This window comes from Salvelinus fontinalis, chromosome 3 (genome assembly GCF_029448725.1).
Source record: "Salvelinus fontinalis isolate EN_2023a chromosome 3, ASM2944872v1, whole genome shotgun sequence".
Lineage (NCBI taxonomy): Eukaryota > Metazoa > Chordata > Actinopteri > Salmoniformes > Salmonidae > Salvelinus > Salvelinus fontinalis.
Window position 1 is genome coordinate 33,915,116 of NC_074667.1, and position 24,300 is coordinate 33,939,415.

General features: G+C 41.3%; 1 protein-coding gene across 1 annotated transcript in view; it reads right to left on the reverse strand.

Moving 5' to 3' along the window:
• Window positions 1–24,300, reverse strand: part of LOC129845005 (trichohyalin-like) — a 34,322-nt gene that overhangs the window by 4,788 nt on the left and 5,234 nt on the right. Inside the window, exons 3-4 of the mRNA XM_055913109.1 lie at window positions 1,052–1,167; window positions 5–104 (exon numbers count right to left, since the gene is read on the reverse strand). Coding sequence (XP_055769084.1) covers window positions 5–104; window positions 1,052–1,167 — 216 coding nt within the window. The remainder of the gene's footprint in view (window positions 1–4; window positions 105–1,051; window positions 1,168–24,300) is intronic.

Here is a 24,300-nt window from a genome sequence, read left to right on the forward strand (position 1 = left end):
TTACATCAGGAAAGGCTAATGGCTCCTCTGTTTCTTCTAGTGGAGATGTACTGTTAGGCTCATCTGGTGTGACAGGGGAGATCTGTTCCACTGTCGTCTGCAGACTTAGGATGTGGGGAATAAAAAAACAGATCACAACAATTAAAATGGAAAACCTTTGTCCACTTAATCTGGTGCTGGATGTCATAAGGTGAATGCACCAATTTGTAAGTCGCTCTGGATAAGAGCGTCTGCTAAATGACTTAAATGTAATGTAAATGTACTGCTCCAATGTGGGTTCACACAATCCATGTGTCCCCCCTGCAATATGTTTTATTAACCAGCAGATGTCAGAAGAAGTATACTACCTTCACTTTGTCTTGGTAGAACAAATGAACTACCTTCTGCGTACCGACCTGGTAGGCTACCTACTTATAGAATCGCAATGCTCCTCAGTGGCCGACAGCTTGACTTTGAGCCGATCAGAGTGCACAAATCTCCATGTGGGGGACCCGACAGGAGTGACAACAAAAAGCCAAAAAATATCTTACGCTATCTAGCGAATGACATGCTAACGGTTTATTTAACATTAGCTAGCTAGGGAAAAAAATGTCTATGGGCTGACACTGGCAGTTTGGGATTATGGAGAGTGAATGAAATTGTTTTTTGCCATCTTGCTAGCTAGTTATCTAGCTGTGGCCATCTGGCTAGTATCAACAAGGGCTTTCTACAACAATAGCAACATTAGTGCAGCTAGCTAGTTAGCTAACATTGGATACCTAAAAAGCTAAATACACAGGGACTAGCATTGCCAAACTAAGCTTAAGAATGCAACACTACTGCCACCTTCTGGTTTGGAGTATTTTGACAAGGCTGATGGCTTCAAAGTCTGTGCGGTGTGAACACAAAAGCGATTGACCGCTGACACACTGTTCAGAGGGGCTGAGTGCTCTCGGCAAGCAAACATTTGACAATCTTACTGGTGTGTGGGATCCTTAAGACTATTGACATGCATCCATAGTGTAGTTATCAGTAGTATAGGGCTATTGTACGGTGGTTCTCCTGTACCTACCTGGCATCCTCAGACAGTCTAGTGTCACATCCCCCATACTGCTTGTCTGGCTCTCCATCAATCAGAGCCTCTCTGTCATGTCCCTCTCCCGCCCCCACACAGCACTTCAACTGCTCCTGATGAGAGAGAGAAAGAGAGAGTTATCAAAACTTTAGCTAAGTTTCATGAAGAGGGACACTATGCAGGGAGCAAAACAGATACCGATACTCAGCTGACACTTTTGCCTAGTTGGCCTATATAATGTTAATGTAAGGAGCATTCCCCTAAACGTGTGGGGCGACTAGGAGAGGGGGTTGCAAGAGAACGCTGTTGAAGAGAGCACATGAATCCAAGAGCGTTCATCACAACAGAGAAAGAAAGAGGTCAAACAACCAGCCAAGCATTAATATTTTAATGAGCTGGTCACAGAGGGTACACTGTCCTCAAAAAACACCACCCTCACACACACACACTGACAGTCACACACATTCTTTGACCTCACCTCACTCTAGTGTTTGTCAAGGCGCACATGCCAATCTACTGTCGTTTTTATGTTACCCAGCAACAAAACCAACCAGTTGAGACTGGTGGGAGGAGCTATAGGAGGATGGGCTCATTGTAATGGCTGGAATGGAATCAATGGAACGGAGTCAAACATGTGGTTTCCATATGTTTGATCTGTTTGATACCGTTCCATTAATTCCATTCCATTTATTTAATTCCATTCCGTCCTCCTATAGCTCCTCCCACCAGCCTCCACTGAAACCAACCCGGTGTAAATACAGTGGGAGAGGAACAGCTTTTGATTTAGTAAACATCTTTCTTCATAACTCCTTTACTGCCTTGATTGCTGATTGATTGGGTGAGTCGGGCTACACACACACACACACACACACACACACACACACACACACACACACACACACACACACACACACACACACACACACACACACACACACACAGAAAGAGAGCGGGAGCTATTTTCTCTGTCTGACTTCATTTGCACAATGCGTCTGGCCTGGCTGGCCTTGTCACTGTGGAGATGAATCAACCTCTATCAGTAGATTTGCCTACAGTACAGCAGGCTATGTCCTCATAGAGTAAGCACAGTGACAGACAGGAGGACTGGGTCTACTTCGGCCCTGTCTCAAATGACACCCTATTCCCTATATAGTGCACTACTTTTGACTTTGTCTTCACAACCCTGTCTGGTATGTACAGTAGCTGAGTTAAATTGCCGGTGTTACACCGGCAGCTGTATAGCAGTCCGGAAGGCAGCTAGCCTACCTAGCAGGTTCACAAATCTCTACCTGTGTACATAGAAAGCTTACAGTGTATAAGGTGGGCGGTAATATGTAACCAAATTAGGAACTTAGGACAACTTCGTACTATATGCTATAGTGAGTAGACCTAGCAATGTGCTATGAAAATATATATATTTTTAAAAGCCACTTTTTTACATTAAGGGCAAGTTATCCACATGTACAGCGATAATATCATAACTAGTGTATATCGATTGCAGTAAGTCATTCAAAAATAAGGAGTCATTCTCCTTCAGAACAAGGAGTCCTTCTATAATAAAAATATAATACATTTAGCAGATGCTCCTATTCAAAGCGACTTAAAGTAGTATACGCAGAGGTTATCCTATGGGTGGCACCACTGGGAATAATGTTCACATCTTGGGGAGAGATGTTATGACACAGCCAAACTATTTTTGCGGGGATCAAAACAGCATGAGTATAATAGGTGGGTGTGGGGCGAGGGTTACAAGTCAAGACAGAGCAGGATTCCTGGTAGTGCTCTGCAGTCACACCTCATTTGAACATCTTTACAGTATAGTATTGGGGGGCTTAAAGCCATCCAGACTGAAATACAACCTAATGCTAGCTAGCATGTCCTCTAAAACATGCAGCAATAAATTACACAGGCACAGACACACCTCGCTAAGGGCTGTGGCTTAAAGCAGTGTTGGGGAATAGAGAACTATATGTAGGTCAACTATACTGGACAAAAATATAAATGCCGCATGTAAAGTGTTTCATGAGCTGAAATAAAAAATCTCAGAAATGTTCCAAAAAAAGAAGCACAGAAAGCTTATTTCTCTACATTTGTTTATATCCTTGTTAGTGAGCATTTCTCCTATTCCAAGATCGCCTGAGACCAGCCACTTTAACTCAGTGAAATCGTTGAAGTTGTTGCATTTATATTTTTGTTCAGTATAGTAATTTCACTCCATTTTGCTGTAGCTTGGTGATAGTTAAACTAAATTCAAAATCTAGGTAGTGTTTTCAGTAGTTCATTACTTTTTTTGCCATGGAGCAGTGTAGCTAACTGCTGGAAATACACACTACCTTTTTTCCACAAAGAAAATAAAATATGGGTGAAGTAGGCAAGCATTTCCTCTCTTTTTTGGCATCAGACTGGCCTTATTCTCACTTGAAACAGTTTTTGTGTTTAATAGGCTAAATTACACATTCTGTTAACATTTGACTCCAGAGCAGACTGTTCTTGCAATTTGTAGTCTATGACATTTCAGATTTAGATGTGATCATCACAAAGTAGTTTGGATGCAGTGAACTACTTTTTCAAAGTAGCTTTAGTTAAGTAAACTATATATTCCTTAAGGGTAGCTTTAGCGTAGCTTCACTTTTTCCAGTGTGAAGCAATTGGTAGCTTGGTATACTATATTTTCAGAGAAGCTTCCCTATCACTGGCTAAAGGTGAGGTTAGCATGAGCAGACACATTATGAGTAAATTCATAGCAGGGAACAAACACACACAGCGGTGTTTCCATGGGCCTTATCTCTATCCCTCAGGCCTTGTGTCCCCACGTTCACACCACTGACAGAGGGAAATGCTAACCGTATGCATACTGATAAACAGCACACACACACGCACACCGGCATATGCAATAGGCCTACACAAGCCTCTGAGGGGCCGAGAAGAAGGATAGGAATAAGCAACAATAGGTAGAAAGGTGCTGGAGGGATAGAGGTGGAGAAAGAAGCGTAATTAGTGGCCCGACGGACTATGGAGGGAAAGAAGCTGTTCGGCTAAGTATCACTTTTATGTCCATGTTCATTCAAAAAAGGTTTTGGATAAAGTGCAGATAATGACATTGTTCAGACAGGTTCTCTTACAGCGCTGGTGTCTGCTGCCCGTCTACGCAGCGTCATCCGCTGGCGACTTCGGACAGAGAACAACCTCAGGGATTGCCGGCTCCGGGAGGCAAAGCTACGCAGAGGGGACACAGCCCTGTCGAACCTCCTGCCCCCTCCCCCACCTTCTCCCTCATCCTCCTCTTCCTTCTCCTCCTCTTCTTCTTTTACCACCACCACCTCCTCCTCATCTCCCCAGACTAAGTTCAGTGCCCCCTGTAGGGAACGACGCACGCTGCCCACCCAGCCAGAGACATGGACCTGGGCGGAGGACAGTTTACCACCCAGGTACTGCATGGCTGTTGGCTACCACCGTGATGATGCTGACAGGTCACCGTGCTGACAGGGTCACCATGGAAACATGATAACCAAGCGTCAATACTTTAAAAAAATGTGGATTAAGGTTTGAGGTGTTGAGGTCGAGATAACCCTCTCCCCTGGCAGTGTTATACTTCCTGGTGCCAAAGTTCAAAGATGGCGGTGGTAGAAATTGTCCTCCTCACTCAAGTCCACAGGAACCAGTACAGGTTGAGTTCATCAAAGTCTGACTTAGGTCCAAGGTGTGCTGCTAGGGCAGGATCCATCTTATCTCCCCATGTCCTCCTGTATAAGCCTCACTCCCGCTTCCTGAAACAACTCTTCTTCTTTAGCCCTGTCAATCATTTGAACTGGCCAACCGTGTGCTCAGAATACAACAAAACCCTCCAATGACACCACAGTGCTCACTACAATGGATCTGAGCACACACAGTGACAACTAGACTGACAAACACTAAGAAACAGCCTGAAAGTGAAAACGTACTAAGTTATAAATCTATGACTCCTGTTGCAGCTGATAGACTATTTTCCTTATTGTATGTATTGTTCTTGTCCAATGCCCAGCCAGCCTTAAAAATGGACTACGTAGAACTACTTTAGCTCTCACTTATGTTCTTTGTCTATTAAGTCTCTTTCTCTCTCTTGCTCTGGCACATTCCCTCGTTCACACACACACACCAAACCTGTCCGTCTCTCCTGCAGTTAAAACCCCCTGAACTCCCAGGTTCTCTTTGACCCTTCCTCAAACTTCTTTTCGGAAAATGGGATCAAATGGGAAAATCAGATGGGAATCCTGACCGCTTCGGGTATCCATCCATGCACAGCCAGGTGAGATGAGCTTCATTCTCTGCTTTGATCTCCACAGAGCTGAGTGAATGTTCCCAACGTTCCCAGAGAACAACAAACAAAGCTGGGCTCTGTGTTAAGAAGTAAGGTGGAAAATCCCACAGGAAGGTGAGGCTGGGCCAAGGTGCTGCTCTGCTCTCGCCTCCCTCTCGCCCTCTCTCTGTGCTGTAGGTAAGGGCAGGTGCCGGAGTGAAAAGCCTACCCTTTTCAGGCTAGGGGAGGGAGATAGAGAGAGAGAGAGAGACAGACAACAGGGAGAGAGAGAGAGAGAGAGAGAGAGAGAGAGAGAGAGAGAGAGACAACAGAGAGAGAGAGAGAGAGAGAGAGAGAGAGCTGAGAGAGAGAGCGAGAGAGAGAACAGAGAGAGAGTGCTAGAGAGAGAAACAGGAAGAGACAGAAAGAGAGAAGGATAGTTATGTGGAGGGAGTATGTGAGGTAGAAGTAGGGGGAGAGAGACAGCAGAAAGAGAGAGAGAGAAACAGGGAGAGAGAAAGAGAGTTATGTGGAGAGAGTATGTGAGGTAGAAGGAGGGAGAGAGAGGAAAGGGAAACAGTGTTTGTGTGAGAAAGAGAAAGAGGGAAGAGGAAACTTTGCTGTCAGTCCATGAGCCCTCCCTCTCTTGCTGTGTGCGACTTTGTGTGTGTGTGTGTGTGTGTGTGTATGTGTGTGTGTGTGTGTGTTTGTGAGAGAGAGAGGGAGAGAGAGATAGAGAGAGCAAGAGTGAAGGCGGCACTCTCTCAGCAAGGGGTGGGGTGACAAGAGACGGAGGGAGAGAGACAGAGAGCAAGAGCTAGCTTGAAGTACCATGTATGGTATTTATGAATTGCTGTCTTGAGAGAAGTGAGGTTGTTGAACAGTGTTGATAGATGGGAGGGTGTGGGGAGGATTCTAATCTATTATTAAGTTATGCTAGCATGCCTTCCACTACTACATACTGCCCATCTGTCTGTCAGTCAGTCCGACAGTCAATCCATCAATCAATCAGTGAATCAGTCAGTCTGAACGGGCCTCTCTGTCACGATCGTGTGGGAGTGAGACGGACCAAAACGCAGCATCTTTTATTATAGAAGAAGGCAAAACGAAACAAAACACTTACAACCTAACAAAACAACAAACGACCATGAAGCTACAAAACGAAAGTGCACACACAAGCTACTAACGTTTAGACATAGACAATTCCCCACAACAAGCTAAAGCCTATGGCTACCTTAAATATGGCTCCCAATCAGAGACAACAGAAACCAGCTGTCTCTAATTGGGAACCCATTCAGGCAACCATAGACTTTCCTAGACAACTACACACAACATAGACACAGCTAGACAACTATACTAAACATAAACCCAACTACTCTAAATAAACCCCCTAAACCTTACAACCACCCTGGACACTACAAAACCCACATAAATTACCCATGTCACACCCTGACCTAACTAAAATAATAACGAAAACAAAGAATACTAAGGCCAGGGCGTGACACTCTCATGGTTGGCTGCTCAGCCTGGGGTTTGGATAGCAAACACTCAAGACCCTTTGGACACTATCCGCTCTCAGCCCACATAAAAAATACTACAGTTTACTATAGAATACTACAGTACTTACTATAGAATTCTATAGTGAACTGTATTATACTGTAGAATACTATAATACACACTGTAGTATCCCTCGATCATGTTGTAGTATACTATAGAATACTATAGTAAATACTACAGTATTATCCGCATTAATTTGCATATACCCTGCTCATTCCCCTCCCCCATATCACAATTTGTGCCACCCATTAGTGAGAAACCTACATGCCAAGTATAGACCATATATTGTATCCATGGAAAGTAATATCTGCAAAAACACTACAGTAAATACTACAGTATAGTACAGTCCACAAAAACACTGCAGTAAATACTACAGTATACCACAATCTGCAAAAACACTACGTTAATTATTATAGTGTATTTACTACAGTTCCACTACAGTATTTATATAGTTATCTGTAAACAGTACAGTAAAGTCTGCAAAACTCTACAGTGAATACTATAGTACTGTATGCATGCTATAGTATTTTTTTCATGTGGGAGACCAGTAACAGACTTCCTCTAGCTCTATCTTACTCTACTTTAGCTCTAGCTTACTCTACTTTAGCTCTAGCTCTAGCTTACTGTACTCTACTTTAGCTCTAGGTCTAGCTCTAGCTTACTGTACTCTACTTTAGCTCTAGGTCTAGCTCTAGCTTACTCTACTTTAGCCCTAGCTCCGGTCTAGCTCTACCTTACTCTTCTGTAGCTCTAGCTTACTCTACTTTAGCTCTAGGTCTAGCTCTAGCTTACTCTACTTTAGCCCTAGCTCCGGTCTAGCTCTACCTTACTCTTCTGTAGCTCTAGCTTACTCTACTTTAGCTCTAGGTCTAGCTTACTGTACTCTACTTTAGCTCTAGGTCTAGCTTACTGTACTCTACTTTAGCTCTAGGTCTAGCTTACTGTACTCTACTTTAGCTCTAGGTCTAGCTTACTGTACTCTACTTTAGCTCTAGCTTACTCTACTTTAGCCCTAGCTCCGGTCTAGCTCTACCTTACTCTTCTGTAGCTCTAGCTTACTCTACTTTAGCTCTAGGTCTAGCTTACTGTACTCTACTTTAGCTCTAGGTCTAGCTTACTGTACTCTACTTTAGCTCTAGGTCAAGCTTACTGTACTCTACTTTAGCTCTAGGTCTAGCTTACTGTCCTCTACTTTAGCTCTAGGTCTAGCTTACTGTACTCTACTTTAGCTCTAGGTCTAGCTCTAGCTTACTGTACTCTACTTTAGCTCTAGCTTACTGTACTCTACTTTAGCTTTAGCTCTGGCTTACTCTGCTCTACTCTAGCTCTAGCTTACTCTACTCTAGCTCTAGTTTACTCAACTTTAGCTCTAGCTCTAGATCTAACTTACTCTACTCTACTTTAGCTCTAGTCTATGTCGAGCGTACTCTACTATACTCTAGCTTACTCTACTCTACTCTAGCTCTTGTCTAACTCTAGCTTACTCTACTCTAGCTCTTGTCTAGCTCTAGCTTACTCTACTCTAGCTCACTCTAGTCTAGTTTACACTAGCTCTAGTCTAGCTCAAGCTTACTCTACCTCACTCTACTCTACCTTACTCTACTCTAGCTTCTTGAGAATACAGGGGGTGCTGTTTCGCATTAGCATAATTGCCTCTACAGATTAAACTGCCTCTTATTCAATTATTGCTGTTACTATATGCATATAACCATATGCCATTGGATAGAAAACAAGCTATGGTTTCTAAAACCGTTCCAATTTTGTCTCTGAGTCAAACACAGGTCATTTCACAGCACTTTCCCTGAGCCAGAAGAAGATTGCAAGATGTGTATGCTCGCTTCAAAGCTCTGCCTATATATGGTCACGCGACCTATGACCCGAAACACACTTCCTTCTTCTTCCTCTGGGTGTCTGGAAGACGTCAGAGGAGAAATTTTTTGTTTATCTTGTACTGACGTGAAATAAGACCTATTTCTTTAGCGTGACCGACAACTTCCGGTTTCTGAGATGCGCGTTTTCAGAGGTGCCATTGTCTTTTGTTATGCTGACGTTACGGATGAAAACTATCTCCGTCTCGAAGTTTGTTTGATACATGTGACCATATCACCGTAATGTATGTTTTTTCAATATAGTTTAATCAGATTATTAGAATTTTTTCGGGAGTTTTGCCGTGTTCCGTTCTTTGAGTTTTTTAACTTTGGACAGGGACCGTGCCAGTCGACCAGTACCCAGGCTAAATGAAGAGGGGAAGTTGCCATTGTGAATGGATTGAACGACTCATCAGGACTAAGGACACCTTGATCAACATTCTGATGAAAGACCAGCAATAGTAAGACCCAATTTACGATGTTATTTCATATATCTGTCGTGCATGTGAACTGGTCGGGCGCGTCCAGCTGGTTCTGGCTGGCCTGGTTATGCTAATTTAGCGCTACATTTTGTTTTCGCTATAAAACATTTAAAAAATCTGAAATATTGTTTGGATTCACCAGATGTTGGGCTTTCAATATCTGTACGCTGTGTATTTTTTCTGAAATGTTTTAAGACAAGTAATTAGTTATATAACGTTGGTCTCTGTAATTGTTCTAGCTGCATCAGCACTATATCAGATTGCAGCTGCAATGTAGAACTGTGATTTATACCTGAAAAATGCACATTTAAAAAAAAAAAAACTATGCTATACCATAAATATGTTATCAGACTGTCATCTTATGAATTTGTTTGTTGGTTTGTGGCTATCAATATCTTAGTTTAGCCGAATTGGTGATAGCACCTGATGGAGTAAGAAACTGTTGGAGTAAGAAAATGGTGTCTTTTGCTAACGTGTTTAGCTAATAGATTTACATATTTTGTCTTCCCTGTAAAACATTTAAAAAATCTGAAATGGTGGTTTTATTCACAAGATCTGTGTCTTTCATTGGGTGTCTTGGACTTGTGATTTAATGATATTTAGATGCTACTATTTAATTGTGACGCTATGCTAGCGATGCTAATCAGTGTGGGGGAGGTGGGGGGTGCTCCCGGATCCGGGTTAGGTACTCTGTAGAGGTTTTAACTTACTCTAGTCTAGCTCACTCCACTTTACTCTACTATAGCTTACTCTACTCTAGCTCTAGTCTACTCTACATCTAGCTCTACTGTAGTTCTAGTCTACTCTACTGTAGTTCTAGCCTACTCTACTCTAGCTCATATTAAATAGAACATATTATTTTATCTTCACTGAAGCATTTTCATTTTGTTTTATATATATTAATTACAGCCAATACCGATTCAGCATTGATAAGGGATTTGCTGTAACTAGTAATGTGTGAGGGATTGCCATGACGTGCAGTACATATGACTGGACTCACTGGCGGTAACTTCAGTTTTTATTCCAGTAAATGTAGTTTGGTTATTTAGCACCACTTAGTGGACTAAATGGTAACTCACTCATTCAAAGAAAAGGGAATTAAGGAAGTGAGATAAATATAAGGATAACATAGACTTGGATAGACTTCTCACATGACACAAAGCCTGTTTCAGCAGGCAGCACCAAGGGCTTTAAAATGGAGAATTCCCTATATAGCGTTACCTTCCCCTGTCACAGAAACCATTATGGCAAAAATGCAAAGCAGAGCCCACGATCCAACTCTATGAATGACAAGTCTGTTTTGCACACAAAAATTCTCTCTGCACTTCCATGTAAACACAAGAGTGTACTACAATAGAACGAGGAAGTAAGGCAGAAAAAAAAGCCACACAACAACAAAGAAAGTGTGAATCACTGATGACGGGGAAAATACTTTGAACATGACTCATTGAAAATAATAGTTCTGCATTAGTCAGCCTACTAAAAATACCACATTGAAGCAGAGCAGCATTTGCTACACATAAATGCGGTGGTAATCTCAATACAAAGCAACAGGAGCAGTCTCCATATGTTTGTTCAAAAACATTGCATAGCTCTAGAATTGCTTTCATATACATCTGTCACTCAAACCCTTAATTCAAATTCAAAATGTTTGGTGTTTGCATAATCAAAATACTAACTAGATCATGTGGCTAGTTGATACTTCTCAATCCTACCAATGTGCATGGAATGTCTTCACTTTTTTATTATTGACTCTTCCCAGCGGGTAGAACCAGACTGATATTCAACATTAAAGCTACATTCTTTGTGTGGTGCGTGTGGATCAATAGAGATTACATTCATATTTAACCATGTTACCTGCCCTGAATTCTCTAGCTCTCTTTTACACTGGCGGAAAGTGTAACCGCTTTCAATGTGGCTGTTTGTTCTTCTATGAGAAAAAAAGATCACTCACCCATAGAAGCCTCAGGTACGACAGACACATTACTCCTCTCTTATTCCCCTTCACCAGTTTATCACTCTGTCTCCGAACACAATCTATCCTCTCTTCCTCCTTTATCTCTCACTCTTAGATCGGTATTTCCTTCCTGTAACTCTCCATTTCCTTTCCTTTTTCATATCTACAGTCGCTAGTGAATGTCTACACACCCGTTGCACAGTCTTCACATTTACTGTTTGCTGCCTTAAAAAACGAATCTAGAAAGGGATTAAATTCGATTTTTTTCACTATCAATCTACACAACATAGTCCACATTTTCAAAGTGAAAAAGAATGTGTAGAAAATGTTCTAAATGACTAAGAAATACTATATCAGGATGCACTGACTTCAACTGCACTGTTGGAACTAGGAACACAAGCATTGCGCTACACCCGCAATAATATCGGCTAAATATGTGTGTGTGACCAATAAAATATCATTTGATTTGAATGTGTATGTCTTCATACCCCGTTGGTAATATGTAAATCGGGAGGTGCTGGAACAAAAAGTGAGCGAGAGGGAGGTGACCTGAGGAGTTCTGAGGTACCAGAACGCATGAGAAAAAAAAATCACCTTTATAATAATTGCATCACATTTCGGTAAGGTAGTGGCGTAGAGCAGAGAGTAGAGCCACTTACAGAAGTTGCACACATGGGAAACATTTTTTGTTGCCTAGGGTCCAGGAAATGTTTTTCTTTTATAAACACATTTCATGCAATTCTACATCATTTTACATGACTGGAGACTTTGGCATAACTTTAAAAAAAATGCCACCTTCAAAACAACTGGGAACTCGGAGCTTGGAAATCTCTGACGTCAGACATCAGCGTGTTCAAGACAACTGGAAGATCGGGAAAAAACGAGCTCCAACTGGGAAAATGTATTTTGAACGGTCATCCAACTCGGAATTCCAAGTGGGGAAGGCCTAGGTGTGTGGAGACATATTGTAGGCTACAATATGAGGAGGAAATGATGGTCCTAAAAATACTTTCCAGTTTCACTGACTCACCCAATGACGTGCAGCTCACTCGCTGGTGATGGCATATGCGCTCGTGAAAAAAGCCTCTCTCATTATTTGGAAGTTGATCAAAAATTTTGGTAGCCTACAGTTGACAGATTAGAGTCTTCTCTAATCTGGAGGGGAAACGAGAATTAATGAAGAGCAAACACAAATTAAATTTGATCGCATTTATTCAAATTTTTACATAGCAAATTGTGACAATTTATTAGTCTTTTTACCCCCCCCCCCTTATTTAACTAGACAAGTCAGTTAAGAACAAATTCTTATTTACAATGATGCCTACCAAAAGGCAAAAGGCTTCCTGCGGGGACGTGGGCTGAGATAAAAAAATACAAATATGGGACAAAACACACATCACGACAAGAGAGACACCACAACACTACATAAAGAGAGACCTAAGACAACAACAAGGCATGGCAGCAATACATGACAATACAGCATGGTAGCAAAACAACACGACAACAACATGGTAGCAACACAACTTGGCAGCAGCACAACATGGTAGCAGCACAAAACATGCTACAAACATTATTGGGCACAGACAACGGCAAGGTAGAGACAACAATACATCATGCGAAGCAGCCCCAACTCTCAATAAGAGTGTCCATGATGGAGTCTTTGAATGAATAGATAAAACTGTCCAGTTTGAGTGTTTTTTGCAGCTCGTTCCAGTCGCTAGTGTGGGAGAAAATGTTCAAGTTTGTTATAATTGTCACGCCCTGACTTTAGTTATATTTGCTTTCTTTATTATTTGGTTAGGTCAGGGTGTGACAAGGGTGGTTTGTTTAGTTTTTGTATTGTCTAGGGGTTTTTGTCTTGTCTAGGGTTTTTTGGTTATCTATGGGGATTTTGTATTGTCTAGGGGTATGTAGGTTTATGGTGGCCTGAATGGGTTCCCAATCAGAGACAGCTGTTTATCGTTGTCTCTGATTGGGGAGCCTATTTAGGTTGCCATTTTCCATGTTGGTTTTGTGGGTAGTTGTCCGTGTTTAGTTGCCTGTGAGCACTACGTTGGAGTTTCGGTTGGAGTTTTATTGTACGCTCAAAACACTGCGCCTTGGTCCACTCCTTTAAACGGCCGTTACAATACTGTAATTGCATCAAATGGTTGTTTTATGCAACAGAATCGAGGGTTCTTATAACTCTATTGTGTCTGTGAGAACTGAAAGTGGGCCTCTGGGAGATTTACGATGTCTTTGGATGATAAGCCTAACAAGACCGCATTCCATAACATGAGTTAATGTTTCTGTACTGGGGTACCAAGGGGAGATGGCTCCAGTATGGAGTTGGGGGCCAGACCATGGTCTCTACACAATGAGAACAGTCTTTACAGCAGATACTGTTGGCTGTGAATTATTAGTATCTTTCATATGAAACCTAACCTTGTGACCCATTCCATACATCTGTTGTTTGTCATGAACATCCAGGAGGATGAACTTTGCTATAAAATGCTGTGGCTCAAATCCGCTCGTTGGGCTCAATTAATCACCTACTCAATTAATCACCTAAGCTCCATTACTGCAGTAATTAAATAATAGAATTTGATTGTTTTGAAGAAAGTTAAAAGTCTCTCCTTTTGATTACAATAATTCCACAACACTAGCTGCAGCGAACTGAAAAGAGGAGCGACCCAGGAATGTGTGTGCTTTGGGGACCTTTAACACAATGTGACTGGCAGAACGGGTGTTGTATGTGGAGGATGAGGGCTGCAGTAGGTATCTCAGATAAGGGGGAGTGAGGCCTAAGAGGGTTTTATAAATAACCATCAACCAGTGGGTCTTGCGACAGGTATACAGAGATGACCAGTTTACAGAGGAGTATAGAGTGCAGTGGTGTGTCCTATAAGGAGAATTGGAGGCAAATCTGATGGCAGAATGGTAAAGAACATCTAGCTGCTCGAGAGCACCCTTACCTGCCGATCTATAAATTACGTCTCCGTAATCTTGCATGGGTAGGATAGTCATCTGAATCAGGGTTAGTTTGGCAGCTGGGGTGAAAGAGGAGCGATTACAACAGAGGAAATAAAGTCTAGATTTAACCTTAGACTGAAGCTTTGATATGTGCTGAGAGAAGGACAGTGTACCGTCTAGCCATATTCCCAAGTACTTGTATGAGGTGACTACCTCAAGCTCTAAACCCTCAGAGGTAGTAATCACACCGGTGGGGAGAGGGGTATTCTTCTTACCAAACCACATGACCTTTGTTTTGGAGGTGTTCAGAACAAGGTTAAGGGCAGAGAAAGCTTGTTGTACACTATGAAAGCTTCGTTGTAGAACGTTTAACTCAAAATCCGGGGAGGGGCCAGCTGAGTATAAGACTGTATCATCTGCATATAAATGGAAGAGAGAGCTTCCCACTGCCTGAGCTATATTGTTGATGTAAATTGAGAAGAGCGTGGGGCCTAGGATCAAGCCTTGGGGTTCTCCCTTGGTGACAGGCAGTGACTGAGACAGCAGATGTTCTGACTTTATACACTGCACTCTTTGAGAGAGGCAGGTAGCACACCAGGCCAAAGACACTTCAGAGACATCAATACTCCTTACCTGGCCCACAAGAATGGAATGGTCTACCATATAAAAAGCTTTGGCCAAGTCAATAAAAAATAGCAGCATAACATTGCTTAGAATCAAGAGCAATGGTGACATCATTTAAGGTTGCAGTGACACATACATAACCTGAGCGGAAACCAGATTGCATACAAGAGACAATACTATAGACATTAAGAAAGCCATTCAGTTGATTATTGACACGTTTTAAGAAAGCCAGTCAGCTGATTATGGACACGTTTATCCAACACTTTTGAGGGCTAAATAGAAATATGCCCATAACAGTTAGGATCAGCTTGATCTTCCCCTTTAAATAAAGGACTAAACGTGGCTGCCTTCCAAGCAATGGGAACCTCCCCAGAGAGGAGAGACAGGTTAAAAAGGTCAGAGATGGGCTTGGCGATGATAGGGGCAGCAACCTTAAAGAGCTCAGCCATGTGCTCCTTGTCAGTAACAGCCACATCATCAACATTAAGGGACATGGGCAGCTGTGAGGAGGAGGCTTTATTCTCCAAGTCTTTAACGGTTTTCCAGAACTTATTGGGGTTAGACCCACAGACAGAGAACTGCTCCTTAAAGTAACTAACTTTGGCCTTCCGGATAGCCTGACTGCACGTATTTCTCATTTGCCTGAACGAGAGCCAGTCAGCCTGAGTATGCGTGTGCCGAGCCTTTTGCCAAATGGAATTCTTGAGGTGGAGTAACTCTGCCAGATCACGGCCGAACCAGGGGCTGAACCTTTTTTAAATTCTCATTTTCTTTACTGTAATGCTCGTCGTAATCCTCCTCGTCTGAGGAGGATAAGTTAGAAGGATCGGAGGACCAAAACGCAGCGTGGTATGTATCCATATTTATTAGAATACTTTTCTAGACAAACAAAACAATAAACAAAACGAAACCAATGACGCTAACAGTCCTGAACATGTGAACAAATGAAAAACAATGAACGCACGAACAGGAACAATCACCCACAAACAAACAGTGAGAACAGCCTACCTAAATATGGTTCCCAATCAGAGACAACGTAAAACACCTGCCTCTGATTGAGAACCATATCAGGCTAGTTAGACAACCCTAAACCAATGAAAACACATAACATGGAATATACCCACCCAGCTCACGTCCTGACCAACTAAACAAAGACTAAACAAAGGAAATAAGGTCAGGAACGTGACATTTATGGTGGCGTGTTTTTGTTAACAATATCACAAAACATATAAAAAAGAAGGTCCAAGCATCTTCGACAGAGGGGATCAAGCTGATTTACAGAGGCCAGGTCATGAAGGAAGGCTTGCTCATTACATTTTTTAGCAGGCATCTATGACAAATCAGGACGCGTCGTTTCACTGAGCAGCCATTATGAACACAGGCTGAGTGCACAGGCTGTAAAACAGTGATCACTAAAGTCATTACAGAAAACACCAGACTGATACCTGTCAGGATTATTTATGAGGATAACATCAAAGATAGTAGCCTTTTATGAGTGTTTGGAGTCATACCTTGTGGGATTGGTAATAATCTGAAATAGATTTAGGGAGTCCCATTGCTTTAGGACTGGTTCAAACATGTCCCAGATTAGGTCCCCTAGCAGGACAAATTCAGACTTAGTGTAAGGGGCCAGGGGAGAACATAGGGCAGGTAGGGTACAGGCCGGTGCTGATGGTGGACGATAATTCCAAGCAATAGTCAACAAAGAGCTATATGAAAGTTTAATGCACTTCTTAGGGCTAGGGGTCACGCTAGCTGGACAACTTACGGTGATACTGGAGGGCACGCAATTCAAATAAATAATCATAAATAATATGGATTTTAAACATTTAGGTACATATAAGTATCGTATATCGTATAAATGTAATGTAATGTAATGTATATCGGCTGAAAGCTTAAATTCTTGTTAATCTAACTGCACTGTCCGATTTACAGTAGCTATTACAGCGAAAACATGCCATGCGATTGTTTGAGGACGGCGCCCCACATCAAAATATTTTTCCATGGGAACAGGTTTCATACATTCACAAATAACGATGAAATTTTCACCTACTTTTTGAAAATCTTCCTCTGATTTGTCATCCAAATGGTCCCAGCTATAACATGTAGTGTCGTTTTGTTAGATAAAATCCTTCTTTATAACCCAAAAAGTTTAATTTGCGCCATCGATTTGAGTAATACAATCTTTCAACTTGCAGAGAAAGGAATCCGAAAATCTACCCCCTAAACTTTGTTTTAACAAGTTAAAATACATTTCTATTTACTCCTCAGATACCCTAAAATGTAATCAAACTATAATATTAATTACGGAAAGAAGTATGTTCAATAGGAAACCGGTTTTAGCAGGTGCATAATGTCTTCATAGTGCGCACAAACACGAATATCCAGGAAAACTGATATTTCTTATTTGTTTTTGAAGTTACACGCCTGAAACCTTGAACAGACTGCTGACACCCTGTGAAAGCCATATGAATTGCATCCAGGGAGCTAATTTTCAATATGACCTTTCTCTTGAATTTCTAAGAGGATGGTCTCTCTCAAAAAAAGATTTCCAGTTGGTTTTTCTTTGGATTTTTACTACCATATCTATTGTGTTATATTCTCCTACATTATTTAACAATTTCTACAAACTTCAAAGTGCTTTGTTTCCAATGGTACCAATTCTATGCATATCCTGGCTTCAGGATGTATGCATATCCTGGATACTTTGGGCACGTCATTCAGACAGGAAGTGGAGAAAAAAGGGGCCTAGCCCTGAAAAAATAAACACTGCAGAGCAGTGTTAAAACCAGCAAATCAAATTGTTTGGGGACAGACTTGGTGGAGAAAACCGAGCGCTGAAGGTGTTCCTTGGTAAAGATTGCGACTCCACCACCTTTGGAAGATCTGTCTTCCCAAAAAAGGTTGTAACCAAAAAGGTTAACATCTGTGTTCAAAACACTCTTTCTTAACCACGTCTCAGTAATGACCAACACATCTGGATTGGAGCTGTGAACCCACACTTTCAATTGATACATTTTACGTAATAAACTTCTAGTGTTAAAGGGCAGAAAACCCAGGCTTTTATGAGAGCAGAAATCAGTGAAGCAGATATCAGAACACAAGTCCGAATTGGGGCTAGCAACAGTAGATGGGCCAGTGTGTACATGTTCATTTTCAAATATCATCAGCAGTAACACAATTAGGGCACGGCAGAGGACAGGGAAAGCTCTGCAGTGTTTATTTTTTTATGACATTTGAATGTGCATCAGATGGCATCAAGATCATATTGTATAGCAATTTCATCAGGTAACATGAATACAAAGCCGGCGTGAGATGGTTAGAATAGGATGGGAAGCCAACAGTCTGTGTAACCAATAGAGAGTCAGAGTCCCGAGTGTGGGAACAAACATAGTCTGTCCCATGGTTGGGTAAACAAGCAAGTTCATAGTCAACAAAGCACGCAGGAGTCATGAGGCAAATAGCATAAAGCACAAGAAAAATATATAACGACTGGGGCTAGCCATTGTTAGTTCAAAGAGTCACTCGCACCAACAAGATAACTTGAGAGAGTAGCTCTCTATGAGTCCAGTAGGCTTCAAAAGTACAAGATACAATAAATAAACAGTAGGCTTATACTAGTTAATTAAAGTGTTTCTGAGTAAGCTCACTTAATAAGCTTCACAAGTTAATTAGCCTACCTAAAATTCCGTTCAGTCCAAAGTCTGTGGTGTGTGTGTAAGTGCGTGTGTGCTAGAGGCGAGCGAAAGCTCGGGAGAGAGGGGGGACTGTGGGGGGGTACCTGTATTAGACAGGGGGACACAGGCCAGGGCAGATGGTGAACAGATCGCCAAGTGGAATACAAGCAGCAGTGCAGCAGGCAACGGGAGTAGGTGTCACACCCGCTTGGGAGAAGCTGTTTTCGGGAGGCAGATTCCTTGTAGAAAATCTCAGCTAGCTAGCTGTCCACCATTTTTTCCACATGGAAAAGCAGGTCGTATGCTAGCTATATCTCTTCAGTTTCGGCGAATGGTACTTTACGACGTCCAAACAAAGTTGTCCCGTGGCTGTTGTATTTTGGAGATTGCGAGGAGGATATCTTCTGATGTGATCAAGCAACAATATTGTTTCTTATTGAGGTAATTTACAATTAAAGTATCTTGGCTGCATATCAGTTCAAAATATAGATGAATCCAGGGGCTCCTGTATTGTAATGACCTCTGCACAGAGGGAGGGGGCTTCAAAAGCCTCTGCATTTGAGTGGGGGAGGCTGTGAAACTCTTTTGCCATTGTTGGGCTCAACGGCTTTGACACCTCTCACTTCACACCTCAGTGCTAATCGAAGTTGCAACCAGATCTGTTCTGTGCTAGCAAGCTTGGTAGACTTAACTTAGTATTCAGTCCTTATAAAGTAACATATCATTGTAATTTATTTTTCTTCTTGGCTTACAAAGTAGCTTCAGACTAAACACTACCCACTCAGTTCCAGGTTGAATGGTGGTTTCAGGTTTCTGTTGTGCCTCTTTTGCTGGTCGTTGGTTTGCCAGAGCTTTTGCTGTATAGTCCTTGTAAATAAAAATATTTGGTAGTAGGAATCCTTCCAGGTAATTTTTTCTAAAATCAGGTTGCAGGTTTGGAGTGAAGGTTATGTTGTGGAGGGTAGTATCCTGTATATGTCCTTGCAGAAAATCCAAGTTTATCTATCTCTAAATCTATCTTTTTGTAAAAACATGCTGAGAGAGGTATGGATCCGGCTCAAATTAAGCATTGTTCATACCCCAGAGTTAATACTTGGTAGAAGTACCTTCGGCAGCCATTACAGCTGTAAATCATTCTGGATGACATTCTACCAACCTTGCCAAACTCTTAGAGCAACATACAGTGCATTCCCATATTAGCATGTGGGACAGAGTATGAGGCAGTTCACTAAGGGCACGAAATTCATCCAAAAGTGAAAATCCTGCCCCCTATACCAAAGAAGTTAATTTAACTAGGCCTGCTTAATGGCTAAGCTTAGTACTTTTGTTAGCTTTTTATTGTCTGTTTACTTGCAATGCTATGCTATGTAGCCATTAATAAATTAGCCTGCAATAGCTTCGGCCTACTATGCCGCATGCTATTGCACCCCCTTTCTGGCCATTCATGCAGACCGTTACCAATGTATATGCTTAATGCAATTGTAATTGACTATTGCCATTAACAGCTGATTAATTGTATGTTCATTGCTATTATTGCTCGTTATTGTTTGCACCTTTCTGTGTCTCCTTTTAGATCAACCATGCTCCATACAAAGTCAACCAAGTCTCAAGTCAAGAGTCTCATGTTAACAACTTTCAGTCATTCCCTACCATGTATCGTCTCCATTACCTGAATCTATAAAGACTCTTAAACTGAACTGCATCTCTGCCTCCGCCTGCTCTTTAACTGGAGTCCCACAGTAGATGGGCATCACCATAACCCTCACCTCAATCTGTTATGATCTTGTAACTGAAGAATATTGTGACAGGCTAGGAACTAAAGTTTTGGTCAGTGTTTCCCTGGGAAATGTATAAAAGCACCCATTGGTCATGTTCAGGTGAGTGCATTGTTCCTGGAAAGTTCTTTGTTTGTATAGGCTGTGCAATGTTGCTGTTTTTTCTGTGAGCAACCATTTTGTGACCATACTGTCTTGAAGAAATGTTTGTGTGGTTGATTGTTCTCAATGGTATGTGTTACGTTTGACCATCAGTGAGTTTATTCACCTGTGACAATTTTCAAGAGGTTCATTATGTAAAGCGACTGCAATAATATACTTTCATTTCAGATGGTTTGAGGTCCAGGCAGTTTATTGGCAGTGCCCTGCAATAAGTCTTTGTAGTAATTTGTATTTCTAAAATATTTGTTTATGTAAATGCCTTTATTTTCTACCATCCAAATTAGTGTTTGGAACTGTTTTTGGTCATCTTATGAACTTGGTCAGCTGAATCTCTGTGAAAGCACTGTTATATTTCAGCTATCTAGTGAAATTAACAGATCTAAGTCATTTTGGTGTACTATTAATGTGTTATTTCTGTGTCAAACAAGCAAACCTAATTCTCTAAGCTTCTGTCACGTTCCTGACCTGTTTTCCTTTGTCTTGTATTTACTTTAGTTGGTCAGGGCGTGAGTTGGGTGGGTTTGTCTATGGTTGATTTTCTATGTTGGGATTTTTGTGTTCGGCCTGGTATGATTCTCAATCAGAGGCAGCTGTCAATCGTTGTCCCTGATTGAGAATCATACTTAGGCAGCCTGGGTTTCACGTGTGTTTTTGTGGGTGTTTGTTCCTGTGTCAGTGTTTGTGCCACACAGGACTGTTTCGGTTTTGTCACGTTTGTTGGTTGTTTTGTATTTTGAAGTGTTTTGTTGACTTTCATTAAATAATGAACACTAACCACTCTGTGTTTTGGTCCTCTCCTTCTGTCAGCGAGGACAGCCGTTACAGCTTCAAACTTTGTTTGTTCTTTATCTGCCTCTGCACTGTTTCTCTTTAATGGGCATGGAACCTGTAATGTTGTTACAATTGTAATAAATAATATATTGTTGGATGGTCCATTGCATTGCTCAGAGCTGTTGACCCAACTCAATAGGTGTCCTGTCACAAACCTGTGTCTAATATTGTAGTTGAAGCGTTCCCCTCATTAAACCATAACTGGCGTAGTCTGCCATTAGTTCTGCCATTTTAGCTAACGCTAGTTGTTGAGTGCTACTACGATGTACTAAAGTAATTTCTGAAGAAATACTACAGTCATGTATGCAAAAACAGTACAGTAAATACTGAAACACTATAGTGAATACTACAATAAAGTCTGCAAAAACACTAGTGAATACTATATTATAATACAATCATGTCTGCAAAAAACTACAGTGAAGTCTGCAAAACTTCTACAGTGACTGCTACAGTAAAGTCAGCAAAAACACAACAGTGAATGCTATAGTAAACTACAGTCATGTCCACAAAAACACAACAGTGAATGCTATAGTAAACTACAGTCATGTCCACAAAAACACAACAGTGAATGCTATAGTAAACTACAGTCATGTCCACAAAAACACAACAGTGAATGCTATAGTAAACTACAGTCATGTCCACAAAAACACAACAGTGAATGCTATAGTAAACTACAGTCATGTCCACAAAAACACAACAGTGAATGCTATAGTAAACTACAGTCATGTCCACAAAAACACAACAGTGAATGCTATAGTAAACTACAGTCATGTCCACAAAAACACAACAGTGAATGCTATAGTAAACTACAGTCATGTCCACAAAAACACTGCAGTGAATGCTATAGTAAACTACAGTCATGTCCACAAAAACACTGCAGTGAATACTATAGTATCTAGTACTACAGTATTTAGACCATAGTATATTATAGTATTTTTTTTCATGTGGGCTGCCTTGATTTCATAATAGCTTGTATGGCATAATTAAATAAAACAATATAGAGGCAAAACAATATACAGACGCAAGAAAAAGTATGTGAACCTGTCACGCCCTGACCTTAGAGAGCCTTGTTATTCTCTATTTCGGTTAGGTCAGGGTGTGACTAGGGTGGGTACTCTAGTTTTTATATTTATATGTTGGCCTGGAATGGTTCCCAATCAGAGGCAGCTGTCTATTGTTGTATATGATTGGGGATCATATTTAGGTAGCCTTTTCCCACCTGTTGTTTGTGGGACCTTGTCTATGTCTAGTTGCCTGTGAGCACTACATTTGCTTCACGTTTCGTTTTGCGCTTTGTTTTCTGGGAGTTTCATTTAAATAAACATGTGGAACTCTACGCACGCTGCGCCTTGGTCCATTCATTATAACGATCGTGACAGAACCCTTTGGAATGACCTGGATTTCTGCATAAATTGGTCATCAAATTTGATCTGATCATCTAAGTCACAACAATAGACAAACACACTGTGCTTAAACTAATAACACACAAATTATGGTATTCTTGTCTATATTGAATACATAATTTAAACATTTACAGTGTAGGTTGGAAAAAGAACCCCTAGGCTAATGACTTCTCCAAAAGCTAATTGGAGTCAGGAGTCAGCTAACCTGGAGTTCAATCAATGAAACGAGATTGGAGATGTTGGTTAGAGCTGCCTTGCCCTATAAAAAACACTCACAAAATTTGAGTTTGCTATTCACAAGAAACATTGCTTGATGTGAACCATGCCTCGAACAAAAGAGATCTTAGAAGACCAAAGATTAAGAATTGTTGACTTGCATAAAGCTGGAAAGGCTTACAAAAGTATCTCTAAAAGCCTTGATGTTCATCAGTCCACGATAAATAAAAAAATTAGAAATGGAAAAAGTTCAGCACTGTTGCTACTCTCCCTAAGAGTGTCCGTCCTGCCAAGATGAATGCTCAACGAGGTTTAGAAGAATCCTAGAGTGTCAGCTAAAGACTTACAGAAATCTCTGGAACATGCTAACATCTCTGTTGATGAGTCTACGATACGTAAAACACTAAACAAGAATGGTGTTCATGGGAGGACACCACAGAAGAAGCCATTGCTGTCCAAAAAAACCCAAAGCTGCACGTCTGAAGTTTGCAAAAGTGCACCTGGATATTCCACAGCGCTACTGGCAAAATATTCTGTGGACAGATGAAACTACAGTTCAGTTGTTTGGAAGGAACACGCAACACTATGTGTGGAGAAAAAAAGGCATAGCACACCAACATCAAAACCTCATCCCAACTGTAAAGTATGGTGGAGGGAGCATCATGGTGTGGGGCTGCTTTGCTGCCTCAGGGCCTGGACAGCTTGCTATCATCGACAGAAAAATGAATTCCCAAGTTTATCAAGACATTTTGCAGGAGAAAGTTAGGTTACCTGTCCGCCTAATTGAAGCTCGACAGAAGTTGAGTGATGGAGCAGGACAACGACCCAAAACACAGAAGTAAATCAACAACAGAATGGCTTCAACAGAAGAAAATACGCCTTCTGGAATGGCCCAATCAGAGTTCTGACCTCAATCCGATTGAGATGCTGTGGAATGACCTCGAGAGCAGTTCACACCAGACACCCCAATAATATTGCTGAACCTAAACAGTTTTGTAAAGAGGAATGGCCAAAAATTCCTCCTGACCGTTGTGCAGATCTCATACGCAACTACAGAAAACAATTGGTTGATGTTATTGCTGCCAAAGGAGGGGTCAACCAGTTAATAAATCCAAGGATTCACATACTTTTTCGGTGTGAACCGTGTTTACACGGTGTGAACAATAAAGACATGAAAATGTATAATTGTGTATGTGTTATTAGTTTAAGCAGACTGTGTTTGTTTTTTGTTGTAACCTAGATGAAGATCAGATCAAATTTTATGACCAATTTTTGCAGAAATCTAGGTATTTCCAAATGATTCACATACTTTTTCTTGCCACTGTATCTCCATGGCTTGTAGCTATATTACCCCCATAAATGCCTTTATGTGGATTCTCATGTCACTGAGCTTAATCCTCAGAAGCAACTGTTTGAATATTCAGAGCTTGTGGTTTCTGCTTGTCCATGGTGTCAGCCCTAGCTAT